Source organism: Meleagris gallopavo, chromosome 24 (genome assembly GCF_905368555.1).
Source record: "Meleagris gallopavo chromosome 24, MGAL_WU_HG_1.1, whole genome shotgun sequence".
NCBI classification, from domain to species: domain Eukaryota; kingdom Metazoa; phylum Chordata; class Aves; order Galliformes; family Phasianidae; genus Meleagris; species Meleagris gallopavo.
The window spans coordinates 2384372-2403243 of NC_139427.1; the positions used below are offsets into that span (position 1 = coordinate 2384372).

At 58.2% G+C, this 18872-nt stretch overlaps 2 protein-coding genes across 3 annotated transcripts; one reads left to right on the top strand and one right to left on the bottom strand.

The window, feature by feature from the left end:
• The first annotated feature begins 149 nt into the window (after positions 1-149).
• Positions 150-15166, top strand: ADGRA2 (adhesion G protein-coupled receptor A2). 2 transcript variants are annotated; one of them, XM_031556747.2, is made up of 19 exons: positions 150-506; positions 4722-4793; positions 7415-7486; positions 7575-7646; positions 7917-7988; positions 8092-8255; positions 8331-8544; positions 8846-9010; positions 9417-9618; positions 9706-9855; positions 9967-10128; positions 10226-10435; positions 10505-10706; positions 10869-11077; positions 11196-11323; positions 11421-11544; positions 11658-11803; positions 11936-12025; positions 12221-15166. In XM_031556747.2, exons 1-19 carry the CDS (start codon positions 268-270, stop codon positions 13368-13370), a joined length of 3843 nt encoding a protein of 1280 aa, XP_031412607.2. In that variant the 5' UTR covers positions 150-267; the 3' UTR covers positions 13371-15166. The 2 variants fall into 2 exon arrangements, with proteins under 2 accessions (XP_031412607.2, XP_085098915.1); XM_085242789.1 differs by lacking the exon at positions 4722-4793.
• BRF2 (BRF2 general transcription factor IIIB subunit) lies at positions 14812-18421 on the bottom strand. The gene is given in 5 exon segments (XM_085242790.1): positions 14812-16029; positions 16032-16267; positions 16598-16919; positions 17324-17383; positions 18208-18421. Coding segments are annotated over 5 exon segments (1245 nt in total). The 5' UTR covers positions 18362-18421; the 3' UTR covers positions 14812-15556.
• Positions 18422-18872: the final 451 nt, after the last annotated feature.

An 18872-nucleotide genomic window follows, 5' to 3' on the forward strand; every position in this document is an offset into this window, starting at 1 on the left:
CCGCTCCGTGCCGTCGAGCTGAGCCCGTTGCCCCGCAGCCCCGCGCAGTGTCCGTCGCTTCTCTGCCCCCCCCGGGATCCCCGTTCTTCCTCCCCACTCGGGGCCGTCCGGTGGTGGCCGGGCCGGGGGGAGGAGGAGAAGAAGAAGGCGGTGGCGGGGGGCGGTCCGGGGGAGGCGCCAGGGTTGGCGACGGAGCGCTGCAAGCGGGGGAGGCGCCGCCGGAGCCGCCCCGGGGCTCGGGGAGCCGGAGCTCCCGGTGCCGGGGCGATGCGGGGGGCGGCGGCGGCGGCGGCTCTGCTCTTAGCGGTGGCGGCGGCGGCGCTGAGCGGGGCTGCGGAATCGGCGGCGGTGCGGAGCTGCGCGGTGCAAAGCGTGGGCTGTAAGTGCGCGGCGGAACGGCACAAGGCGAGCGGCCCCGCCGTGCCCCGCCGCCGGGTTCTGTGCAACGGAGCGGCCCTTCCCGCACCTCCCGAACCGCGGCTGCTGCCCGACGGCACCGCCACGCTGTGAGTACCGCGTACACGCGATGCCCGCGTCCCTTCGTCCCACGCAGGGCGAACTCTTCCGTCTCTCGTGAGGTCGGGAGCTCTGCTCCGACCGTAGCGGCTTTTCTGTTCCGCGTAACGCGGAGCGCTGTTTGATGGGGTTTTAAAGCCGTCGTGGAGCCGCCCCGGGACCGCTACGTCTCCGTGGGGTGGAAACGTGGGTGCGCAGCGTGGAATCGATGTGGAAGCGCAGGAAACGGGCTCCATCCCCGCGTTTCCTTCCGCGATGTTTGCTGCTCGGAGAGCTGGGGGAGGATGTTTTTGTTTGAAAGCTTTTTGCTGGAAATATTTGCTCCAGACGGATCTGATGTGCTGTGGATCTGGGCTCTGTGATGGGGCTGAGTTGTCGCTTCGCTCCCTCCGATCCCGCTCGGCCCTGGGCAAGGGAGCTCCGGGCTCTGGGCAGGCGCTGGCAGTGGTGTGTGTTTATTTATAACTGCGGCAGGGAGGTTTGAATTAAAGCTGCCTGGGAGGGCAGTGACGGCACGGCCGCTGCTAGAATCGGCACTTTCACCCATCCCACCAGAACCTTGTCCTGCTTTTGAGGTCCTGCAGTGCACAGGGTGCTCCCGGTCCTGCCCAATTACCACGTATTTGCTCGTGCATGGGGGTCCTGTGGCTGCTTTGGGGCAGTTTGTGTTTTCCCATCTGCCCTTTGCTGTGCAGAGGCTTCATTTCAGGATGATGATGTTGGCCTGGTGAAAACCCATAAATATGGAGCATGTCTTCAGAGCTCATCCAAGCTGTGTGGCACTGTGAGCTCTGAAATGCAGTGGAAGCATCGATGGCCCCAAAGCAGCAGCTGTGGTTCTCGTGGTCCCATCCCAGGCTGCTGTGCTGGAGCTGCACACTGCAGCAGTGCTCTCCCCACGCTGCTCTGCTCTTGCAGTCCCTGCCCCGGGGTGCTGTGACGTGTCAACCCAGTGCAGGCACCCGCAGGGGTTGGGAGTGCTTTGTTGAGTTGTATTTGGGAGCAGCGTCCCATTCCTTGCTTGCTCTTGAGCTTTCTTTTGGGATGACTGCATGGCAGCATCAGGACGTGACACAATCCCACTCCAACATGACATGAAACCTACTGGCATAGACAGAAACCTACAAATACGTGGTGACCCTGGACTCTGCTCTCTCGCAGTAAACATGATTTATGCTAAACCCTTTCCAGATGGGACAATCAAAACCAGAGGCTCCAGGTGCTCTCAGTGCTGCTGGGTGTGGTTAAGGCCCTGGGGACATGCCTCTGGGCAGCTCACAGCTCCTGCATCCCCCAGGGACAGCTCGACCATGGGGCACACGGTGTGTTTTGTGCAGAGCTGTGCAGTTCTTTGCTGCAGTGCTGGCCAGGAGCACGCATGGGGTTTGGCGACGCGACGTCCCCATGGAACCCAAGCAGACATGCACGTGCTCTCTGCCACCCGCCCTGTGCAGTTCCTGCACCCCTTTGTGCTTTGCATCCCGTTGTGCTGCTTGCCACATGTCCTGCTCCAGTGGGTGTCATCCATCCTGCTGGGACTGCAGTTTCCTTGGTGCTGAGCATCAGCATCTCAGGGCATTGGCTGGGGATGTCCCTGCAACACTGTTGCTCGGGCTCTGCAGCCCTTTGCTAATGGGACTGAATGCCCCCCGCCCCTGTGTCGCACCCTGATGGAAGTGTGCTGCGTCCCCACCCGCCCCAATCACCCTGTTGGCCCTGCTGTCACACGGGCAGGAGCCCAAACCTCTTCCAGATGTGGAATCCCAACGCAGGCCTCATTTCTGCACACAGCTTGATTGCACCGAAATTACAGATTGTCTGCAGGGAATAGAGGGCTTTGACTTATGACCAATTTCCAGTTCTACTTGAACTCCCCTCTGCTTATCCTGGGCCCTGCAGATGGTTTCTTTTGGAAACCTTTTGATACTGACTGAGCAGTTTTTAGGGGTCTGTGGGTTTTCTCCTTTCCATCCTTGCAGATGGGGGACCCTGCAGTGCCATGGGGCGACAGGGATGTGACGTCCCCCAGGGCCATCCCTGCAGCGCTCCACTCTGACCACTTTTCCCTCTCTCCGGGGCTCCTTTTTCCTGTGCTGAGGGTTGGAACAATAATTTTCACCATCCGAAATAGCCTGGTGTGACGTGAGCTGGTGGCACCGCCCCGGTTTGGGGGGGGGTTGGGGAGCACCAGGGGCCCCCGCTTCACCCTTCCTACAATCCCCCACCGGCGGCCGAGCGCTGCGCAGGGCACAGCCCTATCTGCACAGAGCATATGCTTTAAATTAATGCACTCAGAGAGCAAAGCATAGCTGTGCTCCCCACCCCCACCATCCTCGCCCCACTATTAACCTCCGTGCTGCGTCCTCCTCCCGCTGCACGCCGGCTGCGGGGAGCGCGGCCGCTGCCTCCTTTTTTGGTCGGGGACATAGGAAGTTTATTGTTCCAGCAGGCCGGGTTCTGGAGCAGTTATTTATCCAAGTGGATTCCAGCACGCTTGAAAAAACAAGCTTGTTTGGGTTTTTTTGCTGGTTTTTTTTTTGTTTTTTTTTTGTTTGTTTTTTTCCCCCCCCCACTTTCTGGCTCCTCTTTTTTGAGATGAGGGGAAGAAAAATGAGAAGGGAAAGGGATTTCTCCATCTCTGCGCCTGCGCTGATGCCTCGTGGGCTCCATGCCATCGGTAATGGGTTTGAGGAGGGGAGGTGGGACCCAATGGGACCCATCACCCACTCCTTGCTTTTCCTTCATGCTGTGCTCTGTCATCCCTGCATTACCCTTAGGGAGTGATCCAGCATCACTCAATGAATGCAGTGTCAGCCAACGGGTTCCTTGGTGCTACAGAACGGTCCCAATTCAGTGGCATGTCCAGCTCATGGTTCTGTACTTTCATGGTGTGCCAAGCCCTGCAGGCAGCTTGGGCACAGGGACCACGTCCCCCTGCATCAGTGGCTGCAAAGACCCAGACAGGGACCCACTGCCATGGCTGGATCCCTCCTGCAGCCTCTTGCATCCGTCTCATGCATTCAGATGTTTCTTGGTTCCCTGCTTTGAGTGGTGCTAGCAGAAACATATCACCACTAACACTGGAGCCCAGTGGGGCTGCCTGGGAAAAAAGACCAGCATCCTTTGGTCACTCATTGGAAGCTTTGTTCCTTGCACAAATAGGTGCAGGGGGTCCCAGCTCCATCAGGCGCAGGATGGAGGCTGCTCCCGCCTCTGCTCTCCCCGCAGCCTGGCTGCAGATCACACAGGATACTGATTTCATCTTGGACCGCCTGAGCTTTGCCTTTTATGGAGGGGAGTTTTGTTTTTATGGCAGAAACACAGCTGATGGTCCCAGGGGTCAGAAGAACAAAGCATCTCCTGGCATGGGGGCTCCTTCCTGGGGCCCATGGTGGGCTGGGGGCCACGTTCCCAGCTGGATGCAGCCCTGGTTGTAACTCCAGCCAAAGCTGCACCCTTGTGGAGAGCACATGGTGGTGGGGACACAGTGGTGAGTGCAACATCCATGGAGAGCAGCGTGCTCCACTGCAGCAGCATCCCTTAGGGGCTGTAGTGAGGGAACTGGGTGCCATATGAGTGCCATGGGATAGGATGGGGCTGTGCTGCTGCTGAGGTTAGGTTGCAACCCCTCTGGAGTCCCCCAGACCTGGCTGCAATGTGGGAATGGGGCCAGGGAAACCCGACGTCCGCCCCCTGGGACTGGGATGGTGCGGAGCTCGTCCTGTCTGCTGCACACAGTTCCCATTCAGCGCAGCTGCAGGGACGGCCCGTGTGTAAACAGCCCTGGCACAGTCCTCAATGAGGCCATTTTTCCTGCTGCTCGCCCCCAGATGGGGTTCCCGGGGAGCCCTCCCTGCTGCGGTTTCCCTCTGCACTTCCTGCGGGGTCGGAGCTGTGTGCCACACTGATCTCTAATGGGGCAGGGGTTGAGGATTCCTCGATGCTGCTCAGTGCAGGTTTGGAGGTTCTCATTGCCTACACGTGCAATTCTATGCAGTGATGCCCCAAGCACTGATACAGCCCTGGGGACCTCCAGCCCAGTGTCACCATGGCATGGTGTCCCATGTCATCCCCCAGCAATGCCACCTTGCCACAAATCTGGCTTTTCCCAAACCCCCAGTCCCACTGATCCTTGGGCATCCCCATCACAGCCCATGTAACAGCATCTTCCCTCTCCTTCCATCCCTGTGCTCTCATCCCCACAGGCTGCTGAGCAACAACAAGATCACAATGCTGCAGAACGGCTCCTTCTTCGGGCTGCGGGCGCTGGAGAAGCTGTGAGTGAATGGAGACTGGGGGTGGTGTGGGTTAGGCTACTCAGTGAGCCTCTGGGCATTGGGTTTGCCACCAGCACCCACAGGCATCCTGGGGTCTCTGGGAGCTGGGTTGGAGTAGAGGCACCGGGGGGGCCACACTCAGTGAGAGCTGGTATGAAAAGCGACATTGTCCCCCCAAACAAAGTCAACTTTCTTATCTCTCCATGAAAGGCATCTCTATGATGGGAGCGTTAATAAGAGGAGATTTATGGCTCCCATATGGATCTGATCTGTAGGTTTTTAGGAGTGGGGACGGGCACACTGAGGGTGTTTTGTTCCCCTTCAAGGGGCTCACACATTTCTCAGCCCCACAGGGATGGGGTGACTCCAGGGCCGGGGGGCTCCAGCTGTGGGGACAGCCCATGGGTGCCCATCCCTTTGCAGGAGGGTCCCTGCAGAGCACTGTGCCTGCACTGTCCCATGGCACGTGATGCCAAGGATGTCCTTACTTCTTTGGGGTGCAGAGACCCCTCTATGGGGCGCAGGCTTCTGATTGGCACCACAGCACCCATTGGTCCCAGCCCCACTGCCTAGGGGTCTCACCACTTCTCCCCATGGGCAGTGGGATCAGCACAGCCTGGATCTCATTAGCTCGAACAAGGAAGCATTTATGAATGTGAAGCTTGTTTGAGTTATGCAGTGTGCACCTGCCCTGGCCAGCAGAGGCCAGCTGCTCCATGGGGGGTGGGTGTGCAGTGCTGGGTCAGGGCAGGCACTGCAGGGCATGGCATTGCCTCTGGGGTTGTGTTCCCGGTGCATGGTGTTGGGGCTGACGTGAGATTTTTGAAGGCATGAAAATACGCGTGGAGCTGTTTTGGGACTCTATTTGAAGCAGTCATTTTGAGGACTCAAGTTTCTCCCATGCTGTGGTTGAAGTATGGGGTCACATCTAGGCTCCTGGCACTGAGTTCTCATTAACGAGAGGATTAATGAGCCTGGACAGGGAGCAGCCTGGCCCAGGGGCGATACCTGGGGGACCACAGTCCCCGGATGCAGGAGGTCTGCACATCCCATGCCCTGAGATCCCTGTGTGTGTAGCATGGGGTAGCCTTCACTGAAGCTCAGCTCAGAGCACAGCCATGGGCAGCATCCCCCCGTCCCCCAGCCAGCACGAGGCTGCGCCTGATTGCTCCCGACAGCAGCTCTAATTGTGTGCATCGGGTCGGTCCAAGGCTGCAGCATAGACAAGCCCCACAGGGGCTGTGCTGGCACCACAAGGACCTCAGGGGCCCCTTGCTTTGGTCATGGGGCCATGGGGGTTTGGCGTCCCGGTGTGACGCAGTCATCGGGGCTGAGCTGTTTCCAGGGTCCCCGAGCCACCCTCAAGAGCCCCACACCCACCGCCTCTCGGGGCTGGCAGCTCAGCATCACCACTGATATGTGGCAGCGTAATGAGATTAATGAGTGTGAGCAGGGCCGGTATGCGGCCACCCTCATTAGCGCAGCCCCAACTGGGAGTGCCGTGCCCTCCGCCGGCACCACCGTGCTCAGGGGCTGGGACTTGGCCAGGATGGGTCCCTCGATGGCCCCATAGAGGACTGTGAGTTTTGGGGTAGCCCCATGGTGACAGTGGCTCCTGTTAGCCAGGCACTGGGCACTGTGCTGAAAGGCTCTGATGTGAGCGAGCACGGGAGAAAATTACTCTCATGGTAACTCCATCCCATGTGCTGTAGATAGGGCTGGGAGCACGGCTAAAAGCCTCTATGAGCTGCCTGCACATGGAAGCACTGGGAAAGATCCATGAAATCCTCACAAAGGAATGAATGCGCTGCACCAACGCAGTGTGTGGGAAGGGGGACGTTGAACGGTGCTGTGTGCAGAGTTGTGGGGATCCCGCAGTGTCAGTGCTTGCAGGTGTGGGGTCCGTCTGTCTGTCTGTCCGTGCTGCCTGGTGGGGTTCGGCTGCTGTCCCAGGGTCAGGTGTGTTCTGTGGTGTGCGTGGGGAGGTTGTTGGGGTGGCTGTGTTTGCAGTACAGGTGTGCGCCGTGTGGGTGAGTGGAGCTGTTCCTTCAGCACTGGGGCTCACCTGAGCCACCCCTGTACGTCTGCACACCCACAGCCCTGCACACCCACAGCCCTGCACACCCACAGCCCTGCACATCTGTGCACCCTGCCGGTACCCTGAGAGCTGGCTGGGTGCCATGTACCCACGGGACACCTTTGCTTAGCAGAAGTGCAGCAGCTGAGAGCTCTCCCTACGTCCCTACCGCAGCGGCTGCTGCGTGCCTGGCGTGCCTCTGATAAGATACATGCCTGCAATCAGTGTAATAACCCAATCGAGCTTCCTCCAGGCTGCAAAGTCACTGTGAGGCTGCGCTGACATTTGCAGTGTGCTCTTATCCTAATGGCCTTCCTGGGATAAGGCTGCTCTGGAAACAGCTCTGCAGGAGGGAAAGGTGGGCACGGTACGTGTGGGGCCCTGCGGTGTCCCTGGGGTGCCCGGTTCTGTGTGGCTGCAGTGTGCCAGGAGTGGGGCTGCATTCCCCAGGCTTCCATCTGTCTGGGAGCACTGTGGAGCTGTGCTGATAGAGGGGGCAGGATGCTGGCTGTACGCCCTGAGCTCTGTGTCTATCTCCCGGCAGGGACCTGAAGAACAACCTGATCAGCACAGTGCAGCCAGGCGCCTTCCTTGGGCTCCCCGAGCTGAAGCGTCTGTAAGTACCTGGGGAGTGCAGGGCAGCCTGTGGGGACTGGGAGCAGCTCAGCATCCCCAGCACTGACAGCCCCTCTGCTTCCTTGCAGGGACCTCTCCAACAACCGCATTGGTTGTCTGAGCGCCAGCGTCTTCCAGGGTCTCACCAACCTCCTCCGACTGTAAGCAGTGCCGTGGGCTCCCCTAGAAGGGCCACCATGCCCCACACTCTGTATCGGGTGGTGGGGGCCATAAATGGGACACATCAGGGGGCTCGGACTCTTGGTCCCCTCCTAAAGGCTTTCATCCTTAGGACTGGGGATGGGATGGAGGTGGGGATGAGGATGCCCAGCCTAGTGGGTGACACTGGGAGCTCCAGGATGTGAGAGGACTCTAGGTTTTCCAAGCATGTCCCAGTTTCCTCCATGGCTCTGTGCTTCCCTGTCTTTCAGTAACATGTCAGGAAACATTTTCTCCAGCCTCCCCCCTGGCGTCTTTGACGAGCTGCCCTCACTAAAAGTCGTGTGAGTACACCACATCCATCCCCAAACACAGACCCTCTCTGAGGTGTGCACAGCTGTGCCACCTCCACCTTCAGCCTCCCCACACAGCTGCTGACCCTTGCAGGGACTTCGCCACCGAATACCTGACGTGTGACTGCAACCTGCTCTGGGTGCTGCCCTGGGCCCGCAACCACTCAGCACAGATCTCAGAGCGGACGCTGTGTGTGTACCCACGGCACCTGCACAGCACCCCTCTGCGCAGCGCACAGGAGAGCCAGCTGCAATGCGGTGAGCAGGAGAGGGGGAAGGGTGTGGGCAGTGTGCCAGGGCCGGGGGGCTCACACCACATGTGTCCCCCCGCAGCGGGCACCCCGGAGCTGCACACCCACCACCTCATCCCGTCGCTGCGCCAGGTGGTGTTCCAGGGGGACCGACTGCCCTTCCAGTGCACCGCCACCTATTTGGACAACAGCACCCAGATCCATTGGTACCACAACCACCAGCGAGTGCAGGAGGATGAGCGGGAGGGCGTCATTGTGGAGGAGAGCCTCATCCATGACTGCACCTTCATCACCAGGTGGGAACAGGATGGGTTTGGGATTGAGATGGGGATGATGGGGATAGAGATGCAAATGGGGATAGGAACGGAGGTGGGATAGGATGGGGATAGGATTGAACAGGAATGAGGATGGGAGTAGGGATTAGGATGGAGATAGAGGTGGGGATGGGGTGCATATGGGATGGGGACAGTGCAGGGCTTGCAGGTTTGCAGGTATCAAGTGCAATAGGTGGGATGTAAAATGTTGGCATTGTTTCTTGGTGCGTGTCCCCACTTCAGGGACTGCCCCTCCATGCCAACATGTCCCCTCTGTCCACAGCGAGCTCATCCTCTCCAACATCCACGTCTCTGCCAACGGTGAGTGGGAGTGTGCCGTCTCCACCTCACAGGGCAATGTCAGCAAGAAGGTGGAGATCGTAGTGCTGGAGACCTCCGCATCCTACTGCCCCGCAGAGCGCGTCACCAACAACCGAGGGGACTTCAGGTAGAGACCAGTAGCAGTGTGGCCAAGGGGGAACGTGGCCGTGCGTGATGCGTGCCGGGCAGGGGGCTGCCTGCAGGCGGGGGCCCACAGGTGCCCAATCATCTGGTTGCAATTAGCAGCCACAGGGAGCATGAGAGCCTTTGAAGACCTTCCCGTGCCGGCAGCGCAGCCAGGCTCCAGCAGCAGAGGTGTTGGAATTTCTCTGGCACAAGACGAAAGGCTCTGGGCGTCTGCTGTAACCTCGGCAGGGCTGTTCCAGAATATAAATTACTGCTGCAGTCAATGTGGCTTCGATTAACGGTGCTCCCCTGCGCTGCTCTGAGCCAAGCAGGATGTGGGATGGGGGGACAGCAGCTTTGTGGGGAGCATTGCTCCACTGTCACTGTGTGTGTGTGTGTGCATCCAGGTGGCCCCGCACTCTGGCTGGCATCACCGCCTTCCAGTCATGCCTGCAGTACCCCTTCGCCTCAGGGCCAGCAAGTGGAGGCCCAGCAGCAGAGAAGCAAGCGTCCAGGCGTTGTGACCGTGCAGGGCGCTGGGAAGAGGGCGACTACTCCCACTGCCTCTACACCAACGACATTACCCGTGTGCTCTACACCTTTGTGCTGGTGAGCCAGGTGCTCAGCCCACACGGATTGCTGAGATTGGGGTCAGGCACAGCAGTGATCGTGCCCTGTGGTTGTGCCACCCTACAGATGCCCATCAATGCCTCCAATGCACTGACACTGGCTCACCAGCTGCGCGTCTACACAGCTGAGGCTGCCAACTTCTCAGATATGGTTGATGTCCTCTATGTGGCTCAGATGATTGAGAAGTTTATTGGCTACGTGGACCAGATCAAGCAGGTAATGCTGCTGTTCTTTGCTTTTCCCATCCATGCGTGGTGGGTGCTGGGAGGGAAGCATGAACTGGGGATGAATGAACTGAGTGCGACCTGCAGCCGGCTCTCCTCGCAGCTTACCGATGTGATCGTGGAGATGGCAAGCAACATCATGCTGGTGGATGACCACATCCTCTGGATGTCACAGAAGGAGGAAAAGGCATGCACCAGCATCATCCGTTCACTGGAGAAGATCGCTGCGCACACCCTCAGCACCAATTCCCAGCACATGGCAGTGGTGAGTCCCTGCACATGGTGGGGGTCCATCCATGCACATGCTGGGGGTCTCTACCCATGCTGGGCTGACAGCCGCCTCACTGCTCTGTGCCTGGCAGAACTCACGCAACATCGCCTTCGAGGCATACGTGGTAAAGCCTGAGAGCTACGTGGGGCTGAGCTGCGTGGCCTTCCAGCGCCGGGATGGGGGCCCTCCTGGGCGCACAGCCCTGGCTGAGCAGGCAGCCGAGCCCCAGCTTGACCAGCAGCTGCGGCTGCGCTGCACCACAGGACGCCCCAACATCTCCCTGAGCAGTTTCCACATCAAGGTATGGGTCTGATGGGGGTGAGGTGTTTGAGGGTGCGGCTTGATCTCACCGGTGACTGTGTGCCCACAGAACAGCATTGCCCTGGCCTCCATCCAGCTGCCACCCAGCCTCTTTGCCAGCCCCATGCCACCCACCCCGCTGGCCGACTGCAAGTTGCAGCTGCTGGTGTTCCGCAACGGGAAGCTCTTCTGCAGCACGGGGAACTCCTCACGTCTAGCAGACGACGGCAAGCGGCGCAGTGTGGCCACACCAGTCATCTACGCAGGGACATGTAAGGGCTGTGTGCTAGCAGGGCTGCCTTTCTATGCAGATTAGAGCTGTTCTCCCCAGCGCTCCTGCAGAGCAAAGCCATTTCTTTGGGCTGTGCTGCTGAAGGGAAAGTGGGTTTTTTTGGGGAGTCCCCCTGGCTCACCAGCTCTCTCCATCCCTGCAGATGGCTGCAGTGTAGGGAACCTGACGGAGCCGGTGGCCGTGTCGCTGCGACACCCCGGGGAGGGTGCAGACCCTGTGGCTGCCTACTGGAACTTTGAGGTGCTGGGGGGCATGGGGGGCTGGAGCGCCGAGGGCTGCCAGCTGGCTGCCCGTGAGCCCAACGTCACCTCCCTGCACTGTCGGCACCTCAGCAACGTGGCTGTGCTCATGGTAAATGGGGCAGCAGGTGGGGGGTGAGCACTGGGGCCATGTGGAGTTGGTGGATGCGTGGTACTGCAGGTTGTGGGGCTATGGGCTAGGGTCTGACGGGCTGTGTGGTGCCATGCAGGAGCTGAGCGGGTTCCCCAGCGAGGCACGAGGTCCAGTGGAGGTGCTGCACCCAGCCATGTACACCTGCACAGCCGTGCTGCTGCTCTGCCTCTTCACCACCATCATCACATACATCGTCCACCACGGGTGAGCATTATGGGGTGGCCTTGGCTGTAGGTGAGGGTATGGCTGGAGGGGAACAGCCCAAGCCAGGCAGCTCACTGCTCCCTTCTGCTCCCTCCAGCACCATTCACATCACGCGGAAGTGCTGGCACATGCTCCTTAACCTCTGCTTCCACATGGCCATGACATCAGCAGTGTTTGCAGGAGGCATCACCCTCACCGGCTACCTGGTTGTCTGCCAAGCGGTGGGTGCCAATGCTGCAATAGGGACCCCAAATGGGGTCTTCCTCCAAGCTGAACAGTTGAGCCTCGCTTGGCTGCATCACCCCTGTGCTGACCACATCATCTTGTCCCGCAGGTCGGCATCATTTTGCACTACTCCTCCCTGTCCACACTGCTGTGGATGGTGGTGAAAGCCCGTGTCCTCTACAAGGAGGCGACCTGGAAAGCACCTCGGCAGCCAGATGGGGATTCAGCACCACCGACCCCTCGGCCCATGCTACGGTACTGCCATCCCCTGCCTGGGACTCCTCCCTAGGTCCTCCCCATTGGGAAGTGCACTCGGCAGCATGGCATAATTTTGGTGTGTTCTGACCCAGCACCATGGTATGCTCTTGGTGTGCTCTCTCTTTTCAGGTTCTACCTGATTGCTGGTGGGATCCCCCTCATCATCTGCGGCATCACAGCGGCTGTCAACATCCACAACTACCACGACAACAACCCTTAGTAAGTGTCCTGCTGCCTTCCTCAGCCTGGGCAAGGGGAAGGGAAGCCAGCTGTGCTGGGAATCCAGGGAAATGCTTGTGGAATCCATCCCAGGAGCTGTCCATTGACAAGGCATGCATAACCCATGGAGACAGGCCATTGGGCATGTCCAGGGGCTGAAGCCATGCTGACCGAATCCTTTTCTCTCCCCTGCAGCTGCTGGCTGGTGTGGAGGCCCAGCCTGGGTGCCTTCTATGTGCCGGTGGCCTTCATCCTGCTGGTCACCTGGCTGTACCTGCTCTGTGCTGGACTCAGCCTGCAGTGCCACGCTCCCCGTGGGAAGGAGCCTCCAGAGTTGCCGGGCACACCGCCAAGGCTGGGGACCAACGGGGAGCTGCTGACAGACTCAGGCTCCATCTCAGTGACGCTGCACTCAGGGACACATTGCCCAGAGGTGGATGGTGTGTACTCACTGCAAGCACAGCTCTGGGCGCTGCTGGCTGTGCACGCCATGTATGTGGCCTTATGGACGTTTGGAGCCATGGCCGTGTCCCAGCGTGGAGATCTCAACGTTGTCTTCAGCTGCCTCTACGGGGTGACGGCCGTGGCGCTGGGACTCTTCATCTTCATCCATCACTGCGTCCGTCGCCGGGACGTGCTGGGCTCGTGGTTCTCCTGCTGCCCATCCTACCGCTCTGCGCTGCCCATGCAGCCCTACAGCCATCCCAGCACGGCGCCGGTGGAGGACGGCTCACAGATGTTCATCAGCTGCGATCCCGAAGCCGCCCGCAGCGCCACGTCCTCCTCCTCACCCAGCAGCACAGGCTCAGCCGCCGGCCGCTGCAAGCTGACCAACCTGCGGGCAGCACAGAGCCAGGCTGATGAGCCGGAACACGGCGATGGGAGAAGCTCCGGGGTGGGGAGAAACACCAACAACCACCGCAGGAACCACAAGAGCAGAACTAAGCAGCACCGCGAGGGGAAGCACCACCGCTTGAAGGTGCTGCGGGGCCCATCCTCCGAGCAGAGCGAAAGCGGCAGCGTGCACAACAGCCATTCCGAGAGCTACCACAGCAGCAGGAACAGCCCCATGAACAACTGCGCTGCGCAGCGGGCCGTGGGCACCCAGGATGGGGAGGTGGCACCCAGCCAGTCAGAGGGCAGCGACGGCTTTCTTGAGGCGCGACGACGGAGCAGAGACAACGTGAGGCAGGCGGAGAGGGAGGCGAAGCGACGCTCCTACCCCCTAAATGTGGGCAGCCACAACGGAGGATTGAAAGGCAGCAAGTATGATGTCAACCTGGCCGGTGCTGACAGCGGGGCCGGGATGAGAAGCGGGCTCTGGAAGAGCGAAACCACGGTGTGAGGGATGGGGAAGGAGCAGATGGCCATAGTGCTGCAGCACGTCCTCCTTGGCTGGAGGTTGTGCACGGAGGAGGCTCGCAGAGAGGCTGTGAGCGTGGCTAAGTGCACTACGTGGGGCCTCATCCCCGCAGGACGGGCGTCACAGCCTGCCCAGGTTGCAGCACTGAGAGGCGGAGGTGGAAGGCAACCATTGCTTTTCAGCAGCATGAATTGCAGCCACGCTTCCGTCACTCCCGCACGTCACTTCAGACTGATCCTAAATGCTATTTTATAATATACAAAGGAAACAAATGTCTATTTTTCAAATTTCTATATTGAATGTATATATGTATAGACTGATGCAAGTGCCTCCGCCTTACCAGCAGTGTTCTCCCACAGCCACGAATGCAATATTCCCAAAGATGTAGGCATGTCGTGCAGACGCTTGGGTGGCCCCAAATGAGCTTTTTCTGAAAGAGTCTCAGTTTTGAAGCGTTACGAAATGCAAACGTTGTTATCTTAAAGGACAGTATTTAGCCCTGAGGGTTACTCGGTTGCCAAAGCAAAAGCCATATTGCGAAGCAAGCACAAGGTAAGAGAAGGCACTGATCCGAGAAACTGTCTGCACTCTGTGGATGTCAGACACTAAAAGCACCGCTGGAAAATGCTCCCAGACCCTCCCAGGTGTAACCTATGCAAACGGGTGGAGCAGCAGCACTGCTCTGCCTAAGATGGGCACGGGTTGTCCATCTCCTCCAGGAACCAAAGAGCCCAACTGGGCGCAGGCACCAAAGCAGGTCTTCATCCTTAACCAATGTGTGCACACAGAACCCAGCAGGCTTTGCTCCCACAAAGCCAGGACACCAACAGCGCTGTGCTGAGCCACCTCCTGTCCCTCCAGTGTGGGCTCCTCCCTCAGAGGGGGCTGCTCCTGGAGAGTGAGAGGATGATGCCCACAGTGCTGTCAGGGCCCTTCCTAAGGACTGCAGTATGTTCAAAGGGCTGGAACTTTGCTAAGCACTTATTCTTCCCCATTGAAAAACAAGTCCCCCTTTTTCCTAGCAGGCGAAAATGTCAGACTCACTGCAGGCTGTAGGAAGCTCTAGGAGCACTCCCAGGTCTCCATTTGCTTAAAGGAGAACAAGAGGAGTCAGTCTGTGCTGTTTTCAGCCTCAGTTCTCTCACATGTGCAAATGGGTTTAATTATTTACCTACCTCCCATGGGGTCCCAGGGAGCAGCAAAGGACTGCAGTGCTGGGAAGCATTCAATCCAGCCCTCTGCTACACCACAGCCAAGGGATCCAGGAGTTAGCAGAGTAAAATAGCACTTAGTGGCAGATTTTTCTCCCCTTTAGAATCCAACTCCTCTCCCTTTGGAACCTCTCGTCCTGCAGGGCTGGAGTTCACTGGCTTTGCTGCAGCTCTGCTGTCCCTGGGCTGCCAGACTTCCCTGACCAACAGCCTGCTTAATGCCACGTTTATTGTGCCTGGTATTTGATGCAATTTAAATCCTTATGTCAATACTGCAGCCCACACAGTCTTGCCGATGCTGAGTTGTTATATATGCTTGCTGCACTGTGACAGTATTATATAAAAAGCTTGGTATTATTAATTACACTTTTTTTTTTTTGTATGTTTACATTACAAGCAAATGACAGATCAACAGAGAGCTTCTTGCAATATACATGGGGGAGGGAGGGGAAAATATGCCAAAGAAATGTCTTTAAAGGGGTCTTTTTGCATTTTTATATAAATAGAATGTTTCTAGCAGATATGTTTTGTTTAATATATTAAAGATTTGCAAATCTGCCAAATGTACTGTTATTTCCCACAGACTCTGCATTCAAACACAACAGCCCGTTAGGCAGACAAAGGTCACTGCCTGACAGTGTCCAAATTAAACAGCCAGCAGTGCTGTGCTCGTACACCCCAGTGCTGTCACTGTGCTGCAGATCCCCACTGGTTTTCCAGCACCTGTCCAGCTGATGCTGGGGCAGCTGAAACCATTCCTGGCACCTGTACTTCTATTTACTTCTAATTAAAATGACTCATTGTGGTCCAGAACGTGAAAGAAGCCATCGCCCACTCCACACCCCACCCCAGTTTCTTGGACGACTGTCCCTGCAGCACTCAGTATCTCTTTAACCATCAGGATTTATGCTTTTGGTTCCAGAGTCTCCGGTGGTGCTGTTCCAGTGATGCTCACCTTTACTGCCACACTTTGGCCCTCCTGAATGCCCTGATCTCCTCTGGGCCCCTCAGGTACTGCTCTATTTCAGTGTCAGAGATGGGATCATCTCCAGTGACGGCAGCTTCCGAAGCACTCAAGGCTGCAGTGCGCAGTCTCTTCCTTGGATGGAGGAGGCAGGGTGGCAGTAAGGGCCTCCGGCTGCCCACAGCCTTCTGTTTTCCTTCTGAGGGACGGCCCTTGTCCGGTGCTGTCTCTGCTGCTGCTGGAGGATTGCTGGAGGAGTCCTCAGCCTGGGCTGCTCTCTGCTGCTCCTCCACATCTGCTGCACAGAAGGCATTTTTCAGCAGGAAGACTCGGTGCTGCAGCAGATCCCCGATGTATTTGACCACCGTCTTCTTGTCCAAGTTAAGCACCTTTAGCCAAGCGAGCTCAGCTGCCATCCTCAGGAGGACGTCATAAAGCTCCTTCAGCCTCAGACGTGCAGGGGGGGCAGGTCGACGCCTGCTGCCTTGCAGAACTGTGTGAACGTGCAGGTGAGGCGGGCGGAGGGCTGCAGTGACTGCCAGGACAGGAAGGCTGCAGCTGTGACGATGGGGATGGGATGCCGGCCTGTCACCAGCCACGTCTCGCTGGCCAGCTCCACCACCTGCATGGTCCGGGCAAGCATCGTCTCCTTGTCCTCCACAAATAAGACAGGGATGTCCTCTGTGTGCTGGAACAGCCGGAAACTGGAAGAGAAGAAAACTCACTGTTAGCACCAGGAAAAGCATCAGGACCTGGCTACAGCAACACAGCTCAGACTGAGAGATTTCTGCCCTCAGCCTCCTGAGGGCTCGCTGATACTCCATCACAGTGGCAGCCACTGCTGCAGTCATCCATCTAAATAAACATGGAGAAGGCCACAGTTAAGATCCTTAAAGGCAAACACACTCTGCTCTCAAGCTAAGCAGTAGCTCACCATGCCTAAGTCCCACACTGCCTGCTCTCCAAACAGCTTTCCACAGCACTGGTGTTGCACACAGAGCACCACGTGGGTCACAATGAATGCTTCCCATTACCTGTTAAGGTGTGTCTTCACCAGATCTGAAAGGCTCAGTGCTGGCACTGAGATCCCGAGCTCCTTCTGAAGGCTCAGGTAAACGCTGGTGACCAATTCCTGCTTTGCATAGAGGAGGGAGCAGATCGTTCCCAGCGTCAGCGGCCAGTTGTGCTGCCGACAGGTTGCCAGCACGCAGCAGCCCACCAGGAGCTCCTTCTTCTCCAGGCTGACCAGGTGGAAGGAGGGGTGCTGCAGTGCTCTCTGGAAGTAGGAGATGGCCGTTCCCTCAAACACCGACGGGAGCCGAAGAACCTTACAGAGATCCTGGACCCGTCTGATCCCTGAAAAAAGACACTGCCCTTAAGGATCAGCAGAAATAACTCCTTCCTTCATGTTCTACTGTCAGCTCCCAAAGGCTTTTACCATTTCTGAGATGCATTAGAATTACAGCAAAGCAGAAATGATCCGAGGGATGGAACACTGCCCTGTGAGGTCAGGCAGAGCATGGGCACTGTGCAGCCAGGAAAGGGAAGGTTCCGGACAGACCTGAGAGCAGCCCAAGGGGCTGTAAGGAAGAAGGGGGCAGACCTTTCAGCAGAGCCTGCTATGAAAGGACAAGGGGGGCGATTTCAGACTGAAAGATATAGGCTGGATATGAGGGAGGAGCTGTTTGCAATAAGGGTGGCATTGGTCATCCAGAGAAACGCAGCCCAGGGACACCCAAGGTTGGGGTGTCTGCCCTTACCTCGCTGCTCACAGCGGTTCAGTTGCTCCTTCTGCCCGGTGCTCTGCAAATAGGACACCTCTGAAAGAAACAGCAGCAGTCAGCGCCGAGCACACCACGGCTGTGCAGAGAACCACAGAATCATAGAACCACAGAACCATAGAATCACAAGGTTGGAAACGACCTGCAAGATCATCCAGTCCAACCGCCCTCCCATCACCGCTGCTACCACAAGCACTAAACCAGATCTCGCAGCTCCTCATCCAGACGCCAGAACACTGCCAGGGACGGCGACTCCACCACCTCCCTGTGCAGCCATTGCAGTGCCTGAGAGAAAAAGTTCTTCCTTATGTCCAACCTAAACCTCCTCTGCTACAACTTGCGGACATTTCCTCGGGTCCTGTTTGTTGCCTGGGAGAAGAGGCCAAACCCCTCCTCAGCACAACCTCCCTTCAGGAAGCTGTAGAGTGCAATGAGGTCTCCTCTGAGCCTCCTCTTCTCCAGACTGAACAATCCCAGCTCCCTCAGCTGCTCCTCATAAGACTTGTGCTCCAGACCCCTCACCAGTTTTCCTGCCCGTCTCTGGACACGTTTCAGTCCTTCAATGTCTTTTTTGTAGTGAGGGGCCCAAAACTGAACACAGTACTCAAGGTGCGGCCTCACCAGTGCTGAGCACAGAGGGATGATCACCTCTCTGCTCCTGCTGGCCACACCATTTCTAATGCAGGCCAGGATGCCGTTGGCTCTCTTGGCCACATGGGCACACTGCTGGCTCATGTTCAGCATCAACCAACACCCCCAGGCCCATTTCCCCTTCACAGTCATCGAGCCACTCAGCCCCAAGCCCGTAGCGCTGCACGGGGTTGTTGTGGCGGCCCGTTCGGGGCCCGCGGCACAGTCCTCACCTCGCAGTTGCCCCTCGTCGCTGTAGGTGGTGGTCAGCAGCCCCTCGGCCAACACGCAGCCGCAGGCGGCGCACACCAACTGCTGCTGCGCGTAGTGCGCGTCCTCCAACAGCGCAGCGGAGCCGCACTCGGGGCAACGGCCGCGCGCCGCCATGGGGACCCGCGCGGGGGCCGCACCGCTCTCAGCCAATCACAACGCCGCGCGGCGCAACCCGAGTCAAGATCCGGGCGGAGCGCCGCTCCCGAGCTCTGCGTTCCGGCCCCGCCCGTTCCGCCCCCCCCCCGCCTCTGTGCGGCGCCTCCCTCGCGGATCTCCGCGGCACTGCGGCTGATTTTGCTCCCGGCCGAGGACCTTTTGCACATTTTCCGCTCGCAGAAACTCTCGGTTCCGTGATGAGCTCGCTCGGCAGGTTTCCCCACCCCGTCAGATGTTTACATCACGGGCAGCTGGCAGGGCTGAATGCAGCACAAAGGAGCTGCGGGGCGAGGACGTTCGGCACGAGGAGCAGCCGAGCTCTGCCTGCAGCAGCACAGGCTGTGGGTTCAGGCTGTGGGTCACTGTTGAGCAACTGCTGCCTTTTTCCCCTGTTCTCAATAGGCACAGCGTGCTTCAAAGTCCCCTCTGCCCCACAGCTGCCAGGCTGGAAAGAGACAGAACATACCCA